Here is a 17,581-nt window from a genome sequence, read left to right on the forward strand (position 1 = left end):
AACATAATAAGCTACTAAAAACTAGAATAAAAAGAATTCTGCCCATTTCATATCTTGTTTTTTAGGAGTGGAAATGAAGAAAAGATGATGTCTCTTCTTACACCATTAAATGTCAATTGTCATGCAAGTGATGGCAGAAAGGTATTTTTGTTTAAAACCTGAATTAAAATTAGTTCAGTCTTACAAATTTCACAGTTATTGTTTGACCAGATTTTAAGAATGTTAAGCATAGAGTCTATCTATTTTCTTTAATATATGTGGGGAAATAAGATTGTACCTTTCTAGCAGCTAGCTGATTTTTGTTTGTTTTTTAACCTTAAAAGGACTATGTTGGTATTTCCATCTAGGAGCACTAAACAAACACCTTTTTATTTGGAACTTCTGTTTGACCTTCATATCTGCAGTGATAAAGAAGGGAGGCCTTTTCATAGATTTTTGTTGCTATCACAAAGAGATACGCACAGGCCCCTTATTTGCCCTACACCTTAGGCAAGTTATTGCTGCTGTTTCAGGTACAAGCTATTCATCTCTATAAGTACTGGTGAAGAACTACGTGAACAAATGTTCAAAATCTCCATTCTAAAAATACTGATAGTCTACTCAGTTCATCTCCTAGGCAACCAAAGGTTCAGATTATTGACTATCAAATTTTGGCATCCTCGTTCTCATTAAGTATGTGTACTTGTTCACTTAAGTTTTGTTCAGAGCCTGTTTAAGGCTTTGTGGTAAGATACTGGGATGTCCAAAATACCTATGCATCTCTATTTTCTCACCTTCTAGTTATGAGACTCATCCTCCAGGAACTGTACAAACCCCACTAGTTGATGGGTTTGTAAATTAAGAGGATACGATTTCTCTTCACTAATTTGTGGCTCTGCCCTTGGTGCTGCTGATGGGTGTGCTTGAGTGGGTTTGCTAGAAAAGATCACAGAGCAGTTACCCAACTGCTCTGTGGAGTGTGAGAATTTAGAAGAGAAGATTAAGTTTCCCACACACCCCACTAACTGTACTGCACTCACAGATGTGTATAACAATCACTGTTGATAATTTCTAAAACTCTTCTATTGATTGGCAAGGAGACCTCTTTATAGTTTAGCAGTCATTGTTCCTAATGGCTATCTTATTTCCCTTTTCACAAGGGACATAGTTTGTCCCAGCTAAGTATTTATAGTTATGGTAGGCTAAAAGGCCAAAATGGACTGCAGGACTCAAAAACTCTGTTCAGAGGGCCTTCATTGCCAGAATGTATTAGTGATGGAGTAAATTCAGGATTTGTGTTTATAGTGACTGAGAGAGTAGTCAGTAAACAATGAACATAGTTATCAAATGTCTGATTCAAGCACTCTTTTTTAATGTTGCAAGTATTTTAAGGACTTCAGTAATTAGTACTGTTTACAAGTTCTGAAAAAAAGAAATGTAAAATCAACCCTTGATTTTGTGTTACTGATTACTTCTGCATTCTGTCGTTTCAGTCTACTCCTTTACATTTAGCAGCCGGCTATAACCGTGTAAAAATAGTACAGCTCTTACTGCAACATGGGGCTGACGTACATGCTAAGGATAAAGGGTAGGTTCATTTTTCCTTTTTTCAGAATAAACAGAATTTTTTAGAAATTGAGACGAAGTAAAGAATAGTAATACTATTTTAACCATGAAGAATTTCTAACTTGAGACCATTATGCCATCTTTAACCTTTCTGTTATGACAAAAATGTGAAGTGTACAGGCTTAAGACTTGTGAATCAGTAGAATCCAAGTTGAGCTGACCATAGAACATGCTGCCCTTTAGGTATCACTAGCCAAATTATTATCGTTTAATAAAATACATTCATACACCAATGTGAAGTTAGCAAATATTTAGATGATTGAATCAATCTTAATTTTCTTTCTACTTTTAAGGTTCTGCCCTTCTTTTTGCAAAGAATGTGATAAAAATTGAAGATCTGTTTCCCAGAGGTTTTATTTGGAGTACATTTTCAAGCATTTCTTTGTTGTGTCAGGAAATGTAGTGAAATATAGACATGCTGAGTTTATTTAGTTACATGAAAAATAAGTTTTTTCATACGTTTTCATACATTCAAGATTATAGAAAGCAAACTCTTATTCCTCCTTTTTCCTAGGATCACTTCACAGCTACATAAATAGCTGCCTGATTAGACAGCTTTATTCCTTTGGGGTTGGAATTCACTTTTGTCATTTCTCGCTTACTAGCCCACAGTGAAATAATTCACTTTGGGCAATTTCTCACTTGTTCCTAAGACCACGGGGTTTGAGAGAGTACGAAGCTGGCTTTAAGACCTCTGTAGCTCTGTTGTTACTGTAGAATATTGTACAGTTACTTAAACATTAGCCAGTAAGACTTCTTTAGTTTCCAAGGGAGAAGATAATCTTACAGCAGTGTTCTTGTGGAAAAGGAAAATTACTCCTGAAAATACTCTGCAGATAGTTCTTCCTGCTTAGGGTTTCAAGTCTGAGCAGAACAATTTCATTTGCAATAAGATGGTGCAATTAATTTTTCATCTTCTGATGATTTTAAGCATTTATTGTTCTGAAAAATGCTGCCTGGATTTTCTGTGTTCTTTTCCAGCTTCTTATGTCCCCTCAAGTTCATTTGAACATCTCTGATATTATTTTTGTAAAATGTTCAAGGTGCAACATAGTACCATTTGCAATGTTATAGATGTGTTTGGAATTGAAATACACGTACTAATATAATCATCCTCCCCCTTTCTCTCCTGTATAGAGATTTGGTGCCACTTCACAATGCTTGTTCCTATGGTCATTACGAAGTAACAGAGCTTCTAGTAAAGGTTGGTCTTTGAAGAGATTAATTTGCATGATATTAAATAAGAACAGCTTATAGTAGGCTAATGCAAGTTGCATATTTTTTTATTTTGTACTTAGATCTACAAAACTTAAAGAATGATAAATTGCTTTTGCTCTACATGTTAGTGATTAAGCTGGAACTACAGAATCTTCTGCTTGCAAGGAAGCTTTTTCCTTATAAATGTGCTTTCTGTTTTTAACACTCTGCTCCAAAGTTAAATGTTTTTGTACCACCAAGTAAGTACTTCTTAACTCAACCTTCCCACCCTCACTCAAAAAAAACCCTAAAACCTAAGGAATATTGTGTGTTTGACAATAGAAAAATATTTCAGAAGACAGACTATTAAAAGATTTTTGAAAAGAATACTGATAAAGATCGTAAATGTTTTAACATTAAAGAATAATCAGTCCCTTGAGGGAATGAACTTTACAACATCAGTTCTGGCCCTGAGTTGTAGCCTCCACCCAAAAGAAAGAAAAATGTGTCAATTTTCCTAACATAAATGAACTCTCAGAACTGAAGCTGAAGTGGCTTATCTGGATTATGTTAATCTTGAAGTATGATGTGCATTAAACTACTGGCTCGAAGACATGGCCTACAAAAATCTGTGAGTGTTGTCCACCAAGGGACTTTTGAACTGTGTCCGTTCTCAGCTGCTACAGCAAATCATGATCATTGTAACAGCTGAGGATGTTCTTTTAGATAACTAGATGTTTGGATGATGAGGGAATCGCTGTTGTTGTTCTCTCCTGTATGTCTCAGTCGTCACTAATTCCATGTGTCTTTCTATTTGTTTAGCAAAAATTAAGTAAAAAAATTAATGAAATAAGCATATATTGTAGTAAGTATAAAGAGTCAAGTTTGTTTTTTTTTTTACTTCAGAGGCAAATTCTAAAGTAAATCTTTACAGTTGTGGTCCTAGACAAAAAAAAACACACCCCTCTTGCCTAGACACTACTGCGTGTCTTAACTGTTAAGCTAGAGTTGTATTCCCTGTTGGATTTCTGCTCCAGTGAATCTTGAATTATTTTTTGCAAAGCACTAGAGCGTTAACAGGAGCAATGGGAAAGAGCATGTCCCTATCAGACTTGCTTACAGGCAGAACTCAAGGTGCATACAGAATGTTACTGGAGAAGAATTACACAGATATTAAACATCCAAGAGTATTACTTGCAGAACCTTGTACTTAAGTGTTTTGAATTGAAGTCAACTTTGAGTGCCTATCTCCTTCTAGCTATCTTGGCATTCATATCTTGGGGGGTAGTCACAGAACATGTATTTATCTTAGTGCAGATCTTCACTCTAGACTTTTTCTAGAGCAGCAACAAACAGGAGCTTGTTCAAAGGTGATTTAGAGTACATGAATTAGGCTCTTTCTCTGACTTGACCTGTAGCGGAGCTACTCTCCTTTTAGAGATGCTGGAGAAAGCCTGAAGAGACTAGTCTGCCTTCGGCTTCTTTGAATGTGCCTGTGAGACACTAGAGGATTAAAAACGGCAGTGTGCTGAAATGTTGTGTTATACTGAAAATGAATGTCTGGAGAATGTCTTGGATACAGTTTGCATATAAGCATTGATTTTTATTTTAACAGTCTACTGCATTGAAACTAATGACAGAAGTCTTTTTCTAATGATCTGGTTTTGATATTGCATCTTTTTTACCCCTTTCCCTTTCAAGCATGGAGCATGTGTGAATGCGATGGATCTGTGGCAATTCACCCCTCTGCATGAAGCAGCTTCTAAGAACAGGGTGGAAGTATGTTCTCTTTTGTTAAGTTATGGTGCTGACCCAACACTGTTGAACTGTCACAACAAAAGCACCATTGATTTGGCTCCAACACCCCAATTAAAAGAACGATTAGCATGTGAGTATAAAGTGAGATCAGTTCTACGTTATAGGTTGTAATGTGTACTTAGGTTCCCTAGACAGTGACCTGCCAGAAATCAGATGTGGAAAATGCTTACACTTCCCAAGCAATTGTGCAATGTTGGACAGTACATTTCACTGTTTATAATTTGAGATTGCTAGATTTTCTAAATGGAGGCATTTAAAATAATTTTATTGTCATTTTTATAGTCATGTGGTTGTGATGGGTTTTGTAGCTTTTCTTCCCTGAATACACGTTTTCCCTCGTGACCTTGCCAGTACACTTTCATTTTCCATACTTGCTCCTGTGATTGTATCAAGACTGTTGAAGTATTCGTTTTTATTCCACTGTGTTTTGTTTGAAGAAAAGAAAAAGCATAACTGTTTAGAATGCTGAATATATTTGAGTATGCCACAATCGCTGCAAGTTCAAATAAATTGGTGAAAGGCATTGATTTTTGTTCAGCAGACTTAAGGAGTTGAAAAGAGTGCCCTCAAATTCTGTCCTTGAGTGGTCAAACAATAACTTCATGGAATATGTACAAGAATTATCAGTAAATACTACATTAGACTTTGTTAGCTTCTAGAAATGGTTTTCCAAAGACAGTTCAGAAGTAAACATTTATATATGCTTGAATTGGTACATATGCAAAGAGTGGAACCTAGAACAGTGGTGAGTGAAATAGATCTTGTTCAGACACTTTGGATGTCTCTGGCTTTGGTGTAGAAGCAAAGTGCATTTCTGTAGTGTTTTGACTTATCTAATAAGTTCTATCAGGTGGTTTAAAAGCTTCAGTCTGAGTTGGAAATCTCTGTACCATGGTCTGCTGAATAAAGTGAATATTTTTATCTAACTGAAAGAAACAATCCTCTCCATCCTTCTAGAGTTAAGGAGTGTAACCTTCTGGTATGTATTTATTTCTTCTTAAAGATGAATTCAAAGGTCACTCACTGCTACAGGCTGCAAGAGAATCAGATGTAGCTCGTATAAAGAAACATCTTTCTTTGGAGACAGTGAACTTCAAGCATCCTCAAACGCATGAGACAGCATTGGTAATATCTCAGGATTTATTAATTATTTTGCATATATTGTGGCTGACCTAAACATACTAGTTAATAGTTTAGAACTAAAAAATTCGGTGTCAGTGTAATTCAGACCAACCTGGAATATCCATTGTCTAGTTAAACAAATAACATTAATATTTTGTTCTTAAGATTAATGTTAAGACTAATCTGAATTGCCTATTTAATTTAGGTTGTCTAAATTACTGTTTTTCTGTAGAATAGTCTAGTTTTAAGCAACAGCAAGCTACATATGTTAGCTTTGTTTGTAAAGCTTGAAAGTTTCCAGCAATTATTGGAGAGGGAGCTCTGAAAAACAGCAGAGTAAATCCAAAAGCCTGTATGGAATCTCCTGAATTAATAAGCTTCTACATGTATCTTTTTTTTTTTCTGTTGACTTTGCACACAACCAGTTCTTAACTGCCAGCTGATCAGCAAGCAGTAAAACCTGTACATTGCTAGCTAGTTGTTAATGCTACAATTTTTAATGTTCTCAGCACTGTGCTGCTGCATCTCCATATCCTAAGAGAAAACAAGTATGCGAATTGCTGCTGAGGAAAGGAGCCAACATCAATGAAAAAACAAAAGAGTGAGTGGTTACAAATGAATATTCGTAAGTGTTTGTTTAGAAGACTTTGCAAAATACTTTTTAAATGATTCTTTTTTTTTTTTAAAGCTTCTTGACTCCTCTGCATGTGGCATCAGAAAAGGCTCATAATGATGTTGTTGAAGTAGTTGTGAAACATGAAGCTAAGGTACGAGTTACTATTCATACTTCTTTTTGTTGAGCTTTGCCTCCTGTATAGGTTTTGATAGCATGAGAATGGACAGCTGAGGAGACAGGCTTTTTTAAAATAATTCATTTTGGAAGGTTGTAGATTTATACATTTAAGACATAGGCCATCAGTCCATCAGTACAGCCCTATACATTGAGGCATCATCATTGTTTTGGTAATATTTTATAAGAAGCGTGGATGTAGTTCTCTTGCTGTTAACGGAAAGCTTGTAGTGTGTCTTGTTCGGTGCTTTATTGTCCAGCAGTAGTAATGAAATGCTTAAGGGAAAAAAAAAGTAGGGGATATATACGAACAACAAGAAGCTAGACTGAACTGTAAAACAGTAGACTTTACATGATGTTGTGTGCAGTAAAAATCACAGTGAAGGCAAGATGTTAAATCATAACACAGTGTTTAGTTCAAATACACAGTGTTTAGTTTAAGTTTCCACAAAAAGAAAAAGTGGAAAGGAGATAACTCTGTAATGCTTGAATCCTCCAAAACTAGGAGTTGAATCTCTCTCATGGAAATTTGATTACAGCCTGACTGCTGTGAAGTTTCCAAAGCAATGATCAAAAACAGAGGAACAGTAGGGAGTACAAGTAACCTTCGGGTGCAGAGTTTTAAATTAAGTACATCTTGACTGAAACACGTAGAAAGTCCTCAATCTGAACAACCACAATACAGGTAAAAGCTGTTCTACATGTTGGCACCGAGGATTTGTGCTGCCATGAGCAAGATAATGGCCGCCTTCTGTATGTGGTAAAATTGCTGTAACTGTTTGTTTACGCTGGATTATTCACATGCCCCTAAAAGGGGGCTATTTTTCTTCAGTAAAGGTAGCTATAACTTTATGAACTGCTTTTGTTTAAATTTAATCTTTTGAAATGTCATTACCTTTGGAAATACGCTGAATATGTTCTTTTAAAGTAACAAGAATACTTGTGAAACTTTCCCAGACAGCAATGAAAACAGCTTTAATACTAAGTGTTGGTGGTGGTATTTCTTGTCTGTGTTATTTTTAGGTTAATGCATTAGATAATCTTGGCCAGACCTCTCTTCATAGAGCAGCACATTGTGGTCATCTTCAGACGTGCAGGTTGCTGTTGAGTTCTGGATGTGATCCTTCCATTGTGTCTCTGCAGGGCTTTACAGCCTTACAAATGGGGACTGAAAGTGTGCAACAGCTACTACAAGGTACAACTGATTTATTCAAGACCCACTTTTGAAGTAATGTTGTGCTTCATTTTACTTGCCATTTCAAGTGCTGTCAAGAAATAATAGTGAATACAAGCGCAAAAAAAAAATACTTTCTACAAAAGATGGTACTGGGTTGTGCAGTTCTTATTCCATAACCACGTGCGTAGGGAGAGTGCCTGCTCTAGGTGTAGTTAACAATATCATTTACTCTCTAGTATTCAGCTACACAGATTGTCAGAGATGCTCAGAATGTTTCATGGTATAGCCACCTGGAATCATTTTAGAAAAATCCTGATGTAGGGAGGGGGGAATCTTGTAAGTAGAAAATGAGTTTCAAAAGCAAAAAATGACTGCTTTGAATGTGTGAGCAGAGATACATGGATTTTCAAGAGTAAGGTTTAGACATCATACACATAGGTAAGCTTCTTGATATAGTCTAATTCTGAAACTGAAATACGAATGTTTAGTTGGTTCCACAGTGCTTCAAAATGGATAGGAAGCACGTTGCTAAAGGCAGCTTTGCAAACATTGTTAGAGCTAATAGCTACAGTTGTAGATAGTAAGAAAACACAAAATTTGTCTATAATTGGTTAACTTTTTTTTAAGGGAAATTCTTGAAATGCTCAAATGATTCCCTGTCTCAACAAATTCCTTCAACTACGTACACTTACCTGTCATGCAACCTCATTTGTTTTGCAGAAGGTATCCCATTAGGTAATTCCGATGCAGATCGACAGTTGCTGGAGGCTGCAAAGGCTGGAGATGTGGATACTGTAAAAGTAAGCTTAAACCTGTCCTAAAAATAAGAATTATATCCCAAACTGTAATACAGCCCTTCACCAACTGCTTTAGAGTTGTGATCCCTGTCCTAAAACCTTCGTATTGCACAAATATTACAGATGACAAAATATAATGTTCACCACCTCCAGAAGTTTGTCTTATATAAAAAGTGTAAATAAGAAGTCACAGGTGTAGATTTGGGAGGAGGGAGTATTTAATTATTTTTTTTCTTGGGGCACAATTTGTGAAAAGTAAAGGTTTTGTGTAAAAATAAATGAAGAAATAAACCTTCTTTTTAAATGAAAACAATTTTTCAAAATTAGATATGTATAACAACATTTTATGACTAAATTAAAAGTGTGCCAACACTATGTAGACTGATTATGTTTTGTTTTGGGGATTTCACAGAAACTATGTACAGTTCAAAGTGTAAACTGCAGAGATATTGAAGGACGTCAGTCTACACCACTTCATTTTGCAGCTGGATATAATAGGGTATCCGTCGTCGAATATCTTCTTCAGCATGGAGCTGATGTGCATGCAAAAGATAAGGGGTAAATACTCAAATGTGTATTTTCTTGGTAATTGTAGTTGCTGATACCTGTCAGCTCTTGAATCTTGAATCTTGATGCTTATCTAGCTGATAAGCATCGCATCTTTCTTCAGACATTCAATATTTTTGTTTTCATGGGAAGTTCTTTTAGAATGAAGATGTTCAGAATATCCACAAAAACATTTTGCAGTATTTGAAACTAGAGCATCAAGAATTTCTTTGGCCCTGTGTTTTTACTTCTCTCCAGTGGCACTGCTGATTGCATTTTTACCACTTTGGCAGTAGATATTCCTACTATATTAGACTATTGTGGAAAATATAAAAAAAAAAAAAAGTTTTTGTTACGGTTTGATTGTTGCAGGTGCATTGTGTTTTAAGTTTATATCACTTTGTGAAAGAAGACCCAATATTTAAAGAGAATTTTTCTCTTTTTTTAATTGTTTCCAGAGGACTTGTCCCTTTACATAATGCTTGCTCATATGGTCACTATGAAGTTGCAGAATTGCTGGTTAAACATGGTGCAGTTGTCAATGTAGCTGACTTGTGGAAATTCACTCCCTTGCATGAAGCTGCAGCAAAAGGAAAATACGAGATTTGCAAACTCCTGTTACAGGTATTACATATGCTGGGGAGAGGTTGCTTTCTTTTCTTGTTCAGTCTGAAATGTGATCGGACTTCTTTGAGAAATTGATTTGTGTTTTGTGGTTTCTAAATGATTGTGGTTAACTGTATGTTTTCAGTAAAAGGGATACTATTAGCAACTGTGTTGTCCTTTCTCATACAGTAAATGGAAGGCTCTCTTTGAAGGATTCGAACATGTGTCAGAATATTTGCTCAATAAGACATAAGATGCCTAAGATGCAATGTGTTTATTCTACTTACACACTTACCACCTGTTTTTGATGTGCACAGCATGGAGCTGACCCTACAAAGAAAAACAGAGATGGAAATACTCCTCTAGACCTTGTTAAAGATGGTGATACTGATATTCAAGACCTACTTAGAGGAGATGCAGCTCTACTAGATGCTGCAAAGAAAGGTTGTTTGGCCCGAGTAAAAAAGCTGTGTTCACCTGACAATGTCAACTGTCGGGATACACAAGGACGGCATTCAACACCGCTACATTTAGCAGGTCAGTGTTTATAATTAACTGGTTTGATCAGAGTTATTAGTTACTGTGGCTGAACTTTATGTCTAAGCAAGCTTAAGGTGTGGCCTCAAGCTAGAGGATTCCATATTTTCTCTTTAACAAAAAAAATAGTATTTTATGCATATTAATCTTATGTTCCTCTCATAAACTGTTTAATTCTGACTTTAATTTCCTATTCTCTCTAGCCAAAAAGGATCTTTTATTGTTCATTGACAGAGGTTTTAAAACCAAATACTCTTAAACAGGGTGAAGCTGTTTTCACTAATACGTAACACACTGTCTTCATTGGGATTGGCATCTTAACTTGCAAATAATTTAACTGAATTATTAGTTCTCTACAGCCTGTTGAGGACATTTTTTTTTAGTATGTTCTGTTTATGCTGTTCTTTTGCGACCTTCCAGCTGGTTACAACAATTTGGAGGTTGCAGAGTACCTGTTACAGCATGGAGCAGATGTGAATGCACAGGATAAAGGAGGTTTGATCCCTCTGCATAATGCAGCATCTTATGGGGTAAATATCTCAAACTTTCTGAGGCTTTATTTATTTAAAAATAAATAAATAAAAGTGATACATTTCATTGACAGTATTGTGAGCCAATACTATCTAGAAAAGCTTTTGCCATTGAGTTGTAATGTAATCTTACTTGTAAAACACACAAAAAAATTCAGTCATAGTCAGCTCATTGTATAGGTGAAGACTCTTGAATTTGTAAAATCATGGTTGGAGTTTACAGAATGGAGTTTTCTGAACATGAATGCTTAGAAAGCCAGCAGCCTGAAAGGTGCTGCATAAAATGCATTTCCTTACCTGTGCCAGTCAAATTTTATGAGCAAGATCTCATTTCCACTTATTTGGCTGGTGTTGAGACACTGATTGTTTTTGTGGGCTTCATGGATCTTTGTGCTTGGATCAAATCTTCAATTAAAACAGTTGGAGTACTTTCCAAACTGGAATTTCAAATTCAGGCTTTTTTCCTTCAGATTCCCCTGGATTTGGGATCCTGTTGTAGTCTGTCCTTTTTTCACAAGAGAAGAAATCTTAACTTTTTACTGATATGTTATAGGTGAGGAAGAAAACACCTTGTTTTAATACTTTTTTTTTTTAATAATTAGCAAGTAAATGTATTCTAAGAAAATTCAGAATGAGGACTACAGAGAAGTATCAGTAATAGTTTTGAGTTAGTTCAATACACTGTGGTACCTTGAAATTTAACAGATATTTTTATTTTCCAGCATGTTGATGTAGCAGCTTTACTTATAAAGTATAATGCATGTGTGAATGCTACGGACAAATGGGCTTTCACACCTCTTCATGAAGCAGCCCAGAAAGGAAGGACACAGCTTTGTGCCTTGTTACTGGCACATGGGGCTGATCCTACTCTGAAAAACCAAGAAGGACAAACACCATTGGACCTGGTCACTGTAAGTGATGGGGCTTTTCTTGGGAAATTTGTACTTACCTGCCATTTGTGGCAGCTCATCTAAAAACTATAGTTTTAAAAAAATAATAGTACAGTAACTTCTGCAAAATTTAAAATACTGTGGTTTCTCTGGTGTTTATACATGCCTGCTAAGGAAAGTCAGAGCCTTTATAAACCTTTTTAAAATATTTTCTTGCTGAAGGCTTCTTATTTCAAGATGGAGCAGGGAAAAAAAAAACAAACACACCAGCAAAAGGAATTCATGCTTATAATTTGGTGCTTTTAATTCAGTACTTATAGTCTGACTAATTCCAAAATTGTGGCAATAAAATGTAAGCAAACTTTGTAGCAACATAAATTTAGGAAACTATCTGGCTGTTAAGTTTTTGTGTGTGTTTTATTTCCAAGTATTGTAATACAATTCAAAGCTACACTCAGAGTAACTGTTTTGTTTCATAATTCTGGTTGCCGTTAGAAGCTTTTGTTCATTTTTATAGAAAATGAGTGCTGTTTAACTGTCCCTGAAATTTTTTAGAAATATTGAAGTCTTTACTTTTTATCTTACTACATTTTTTTTTTATAAACATTTTATAGTTTTATGTATGGTGTTGGCACAAAAGGCCATTTGTAAGCTGCATTGTAAAATGCAGATTTTTCCAATATGCATTTATTTATTTATTTATTTTGCCATATATGTAAGAAGTCTGGAGTAATGATAATGTGTTCTAGGAAAAAACGTTGTGCAAAAGTGTTCCTGTTTTAATAGTTGTTTTCTGCTATTTAGGCAGATGATGTCAGCGCATTATTGACAGCGGCAATGCCTCCATCCGCCTTACCAACTTGCTACAAACCTCAGGTTATAAGTGTGTCTCAGACTACAGGTTCTACAGCTGATTCCCTGTCTTCTGTTCCATCCAGTCCATCCAGTCTGTCTGCTGCCAGTAGTCTTGACAACTTGTCTGGAAGTTTTTCTGAACTTCCATCCGTTGCTGGTACAAACAGTGCAGAGGGAGCTACTGTTCTGGAGAAAAAAGAAGGTGAGGCTTTCTCAGTTAGCAATGAATAATATTTTCTACCGTATGGTAAAAAGAATACACAAGCGTGAAGTTTCCCACACATGCACAGAGTTACAATGACATATGCAGTATCCCTGTTCCTTATGATGTCATTAATGAGGAACAGAAGTCTAAAAGCCTTGTAGTGTAAGATTTTAGTACTTTCCCCTTACAGAATCTTTAAATTTTCCTGTTTTTGCTGTACAGAACCAAAACGGTGAACTGTGTTTTAAGAGAAGTCAAATGAAGTCTGGCTCCATACCAAGCAATATTTTACTACAAACTTTATCTAGTTTCTAAAAGGCTATTCTTAGGTCAGATATCTTGAAAAAGTTACTTCTATAAAGTTATTGTTCTCAAAGTATTTTCTGTTTGAACATGCCTTTGTGGTAGCTAGTTAGTTGCTTATTTCATGGAAGCACAAAGGCTGCCCTTGAGGTGGGTAGAAATCTTAGAGTACCAGGGTAGATTAAGTAATAGTTGCTACTGGTTAGTGATATAGATATTTATTCCTCATCTTCAGAACACCAGTAATTTCTTTCTCTCTCATTATTGCCCCAGACAGTGTGAGATGTGTATACTTTATTTTACAATACATGTATGAATGTTCATTGTGAGTTTTTCTTCTTACCCAGTTTCAGGTGTAGATTTTAGCATAAATCAGTTTGTGCGGAACCTTGGCCTTGAACATCTAATTGACATATTTGAGAGAGAACAGGTAAGCAGCTATATTTGTTTCCAGATACTCAGCTAGAAAGCAAGGGAATAAATACTGACTGTTTAGAATAACATAATAAGACAGATTTAAAATGAAGGAATGTCAAAATGAGTGGGATGAAGGAAAGGAGTGTAACTGTGGATTTTTTAAATTGATCTATAATATAAATATATATTAAAATATATGTATATATAAAAAAACTGGGGCAGTACTGTCTCTTATCAGTTTCAGTGCGTAGGCCTGTTTCCTTTCAGTGGTATAAATGGTGGAGTAAATAAGTAGTGAGTGTTGATTAGTCATTCTTGGTTTTGTTTCTATTGGCTTGAATACATTCTGATTGAGAAATACAATTTTCTGAAACATGATCCTTGCAAGCAATATGAGTAACACAATTGTAGTTTGTAGCATACGTATCTAAAGACAACATTTTGGAGAAAACAGTTGAGTAAAAGTAAAGTGCGAGAATAATACGCTGAAGTCTCCAATGTTCTTGTTCTTTTCACGCTTGCTTTTTATCTCAGCTATTGTGAGGTATATTTTCGCTGTCAGTCGCAGCTGTTCTAGCCTGTTTGTGCTGTTGTACAAAAAAATGGTGTTTCTTTCATTATAGATAACACTGGATGTATTGGTTGAAATGGGACACAAAGAATTGAAGGAAATTGGAATTAATGCTTATGGCCATAGGCATAAAATCATTAAAGGAGTTGAAAGACTCATTTCTGGACAGCAAGGTATATACAGTTTCAAATTATTATGTAACACTGCCTTTATAGAATCCATTTTTATAAATGCTTTAGATTATTCCAAATTGTATCTCATTAAAAACAATTGATAATAAAACTTGTCCTAGAAAATGGCACTTCAAATGATAAGAATGTCTTCTGACTTGAAACATGAGTGCTTTTATTTGCGCTGCGAATTACTGTGAATCTTGCCTTTTAGTTCCCTAATTTTTTTGTTTTCTTCGTGATCACTGTTAAGTGTAGGTCTAGTGCAAAATGACTAAGCTTTTTGAGGTAGGGAGTATCTATTTACATTGGAGCACTCTGGAGAGCAGAGCACATTCTCTGTTTATGGGTTAGGGCCTGTTATGTACTGTTCCATTGGGTTCTGCAAAAGAATACTGTGTTTGCTCTCTTAGAAAGCCAGCTGAAATTCTTACAGATACTTTTCTTTAAAAAATATAGTTGGTGTGCTTCCAGTGAACTAAAATTAGCGTAATTGCTTTGTTTAACAGCTTCAGCTTGTATTGAAGTTTATGCTAAAGCCTCTTTATTTGTGCAGCGCTGTTGATACCAGTGCAATCCTGGGAATAGTACGCTTCATTTAACTATGGCTGCATAAGAGACAAAAAAATCCAACCCCTTTTCCTCCTAGTCTCACTGAAACATCACTTGCTGTTGTTCTGCTGTGTTTCATAGAAATGGAATACATGAGTTAGAATTGGTAGGATTTTTTTCCCTCTTGAGACACCATCTGTGAATTCTCATTGTAAAATCTGCACTCTATAGTAATGAGAGAATCACTATCCCAAGCTCTAAATTATTTTTTGCTCCTTAAAGTAGTACTAACCAACCCTTAAGGTAATTCTTTTCCTCGTAGTGAAGTATTTAAGCGAGTCTTCGTAATTTTCTCTTAATTGTCAGATGGTTTTTGACAGATTCATTGAATATTTTGGATGGAAGTTACTTTTAAGCTGTCGTTTCAACCTCACGTCCAGTTTGAGTTCTAAGTTTACACAACCAGTAATCATATACTGGTTTTGTCTTCCAAGTAGGACTGATGTATTTTTGAACATATGTGTATTTGTACATATTTTAATATGTCTGTATATAGACAGAATGTCAACCATCTAAATCCTTCACCACTCCCAACCCCATTCTTTCTAGACTCTTGCTGTCTTGCCATCAAAGGCTTGACATTTTCATTTGTAACATTAACCACAGGCCTAAGTACTTAAACTGAATATTTCAACAGCTCTTAATTTTTTTCTAGGGTGTGTTTTTGGGGCGGGGAGGATTGTTTTTGTTTGGTTGGTTTTGTCAATTTTCTATATCTTGCCCTTCTGCTGTTGCACTCAAGTATGTTTGCATTGATATTTGCATTTATACTCTTCCTGAACACAGTATAGCCATTATTTTGAGGTTAGTAGGGCTTTTGTGGAAGAGCTTTATTTTGGTTCTTTCTTGCCAGAGTTTCTTGCTCCTGAACACTCTGTTCCAGTTGCACACTGCTAACATGACGCTCCTGACTGTGGATGAATCTGTAATTTCCCTTTTCCCCGCCTTACTCCTTTCTAGAGAGATTATGACAAGCATCTAACTCTGGTCACCTGCTAGTTGTCTGGGAAGGCCATGGGCAAAAAGACACCTGATATATGGTCCATGGGCAAAATATTCCTACTGAATTAGCATTTCAAGTCAGTTCTCTTGTTCATGATGCAATTGCCATCAGTAGTCGTGGACTCTGTACAGAGGCAGTTTGCTTACTGTTTCACTGCCTAGAGTTGAAAGGAACTCTTAAGTAGGCAACTACTTACATACAGTTTCCCTGTCATGTACATTAACATACTGAGCTAAGCACAGACAAATGGATTAGTGTGTCTGAAATGTTTATTCTTGTTGAGAGAATGATTGATCACTATCCATAGATCAATGAAAATTATTGTTGTTGATCTGCATCCAGACCCGGCTGCTGTGCTTCTCATGGCATTTGTAGTGTATGCATGGTAATGTATGCGTAGATGTTATAATCAGAGATGTTGAAAAAGTTTGTTTGAAACTAATGAAATTATTTGAGGGATCACATTTTGACATTCACAAAAATATACGTGGCTGATGGAAGGCAATTAAAGTAATTGGTTATCTCAGCCTTCCTTAGCAGCTAACCTCTTCATCTTGTAAACTGAGTTTGAGAAAATGGTCCCTTGAAAAAGAAAAATCTTTTACTGGTTATCACTCCGAATCATCAGTCTTAAAGCAGTTTCTGAAACTGTTCTTGTGTTTTGTTATGTTCACAGGACTTAATCCATACCTGACTCTAAATACTTCTGGTAGTGGAACAATTCTCATAGATCTTTCCACTGAAGATAAGGAATTTCAATCAGTAGAAGAAGAGGTATGCCTTTCTTTGTACTCTTTCAGTATTTTTGTTATTTCTACTAAAGAAGTAGAAAAAGGAGTATTGTTAGACAATTTAACAGCGCAATAAGTATCTCTAAGCCTAAGAAAAACTGGCATGAGGATACTTCAGATTTCCAGCTTTGACTGCACCATTTATAATCTGTGCTCATGACATCCATATTTTTTTTACTTATGTTATTACTGCTAGTAGCATTTTTAAAACCTCTACTATGAAGAAAAGCTCTTTGATGTAACATATAAATTCTATGCTACCAGTCTGTTAGCCACAGTTGTAAGTCACTTCTTTCCAAAGTGTTGTAATAACACAGGGACGAAATTCTGAAGAAACAATATTCTAAATAGATCAGTGACCATCTTTTCAATTTGAAAACTAGACCAATGAACTATTCAAGGTATGGTTTTTAAAAAAATCATTAAACCTGTTTGTGTGCATCTGCAAAATCTGGCATTACTTAACATTACTTAACATAGTCATTGCCTAAAAATTTTGTGTACGATTTTTTTATTTTTTTAAGGCAGGATTATTTGACTGTGTGAAGGATGTGTGTTCTGGATGTGTTCTGAAGCAAAGTGATCCTCCTTAAAATTCTCAATTTTCAGATGCAGAGTACCGTGCGAGAGCATAGAGACGGAGGACATGCTGGCGGAGTCTTCAATAGATACAACCTCTTAAAGGTAGCTATTGTATTTTTATGGTCGATGGTTACACCTGCAGAGTTTTGGCTGAAAATAAAATGTCCATAAAATATTCTACATTTATTTGTTGAGTTCCATAATGAGATGAGAGGTGCCATTCTGAGACATACACAGGAAAAAGATCATCTTCCAGGGAAATTCAAAGAATAAGATAATATGGAAAAACTGCCTATGGGTTAATAGTCATTAAGAAATTTTGTGAGAAATTGACATAAAGACCTCACAGAAAACTGCAGAATGTCTGAAGAAAAAGACAGAAGGTTTTATAGAAAACAGAGGATGGTTTCTGTTGAGGGAATGGCAGGGGAAAAACAGCAAGAAGTGAAAGCGAAAA

At 35.6% G+C, this 17,581-nt stretch overlaps 1 protein-coding gene across 2 annotated transcripts in view; it reads left to right on the forward strand.

Annotated features, from left to right (window-relative positions):
• TNKS2 (tankyrase 2) overlaps positions 1 to 17,581 on the forward strand; it is a 42,135-nt gene that overhangs the window by 8,038 nt on the left and 16,516 nt on the right. For both annotated transcript variants that reach the window (XM_068398141.1, XM_068398142.1), the window contains exons 5-23: positions 66 to 141; positions 1,473 to 1,567; positions 2,743 to 2,809; positions 4,504 to 4,690; positions 5,624 to 5,745; positions 6,252 to 6,343; positions 6,431 to 6,509; positions 7,556 to 7,727; positions 8,430 to 8,509; positions 8,919 to 9,064; positions 9,511 to 9,676; positions 9,976 to 10,195; positions 10,616 to 10,725; positions 11,448 to 11,636; positions 12,420 to 12,672; positions 13,326 to 13,408; positions 14,019 to 14,139; positions 16,428 to 16,525; positions 17,152 to 17,226. In XM_068398141.1, coding sequence (XP_068254242.1) covers positions 66 to 141; positions 1,473 to 1,567; positions 2,743 to 2,809; positions 4,504 to 4,690; positions 5,624 to 5,745; positions 6,252 to 6,343; positions 6,431 to 6,509; positions 7,556 to 7,727; positions 8,430 to 8,509; positions 8,919 to 9,064; positions 9,511 to 9,676; positions 9,976 to 10,195; positions 10,616 to 10,725; positions 11,448 to 11,636; positions 12,420 to 12,672; positions 13,326 to 13,408; positions 14,019 to 14,139; positions 16,428 to 16,525; positions 17,152 to 17,226 — 2,431 coding nt within the window. The remainder of the gene's footprint in view (positions 1 to 65; positions 142 to 1,472; positions 1,568 to 2,742; positions 2,810 to 4,503; positions 4,691 to 5,623; positions 5,746 to 6,251; positions 6,344 to 6,430; positions 6,510 to 7,555; positions 7,728 to 8,429; positions 8,510 to 8,918; positions 9,065 to 9,510; positions 9,677 to 9,975; positions 10,196 to 10,615; positions 10,726 to 11,447; positions 11,637 to 12,419; positions 12,673 to 13,325; positions 13,409 to 14,018; positions 14,140 to 16,427; positions 16,526 to 17,151; positions 17,227 to 17,581) is intronic.

This window comes from Nyctibius grandis, chromosome 4 (assembly GCF_013368605.1).
Source record: "Nyctibius grandis isolate bNycGra1 chromosome 4, bNycGra1.pri, whole genome shotgun sequence".
Classification (NCBI taxonomy): domain Eukaryota; kingdom Metazoa; phylum Chordata; class Aves; order Nyctibiiformes; family Nyctibiidae; genus Nyctibius; species Nyctibius grandis.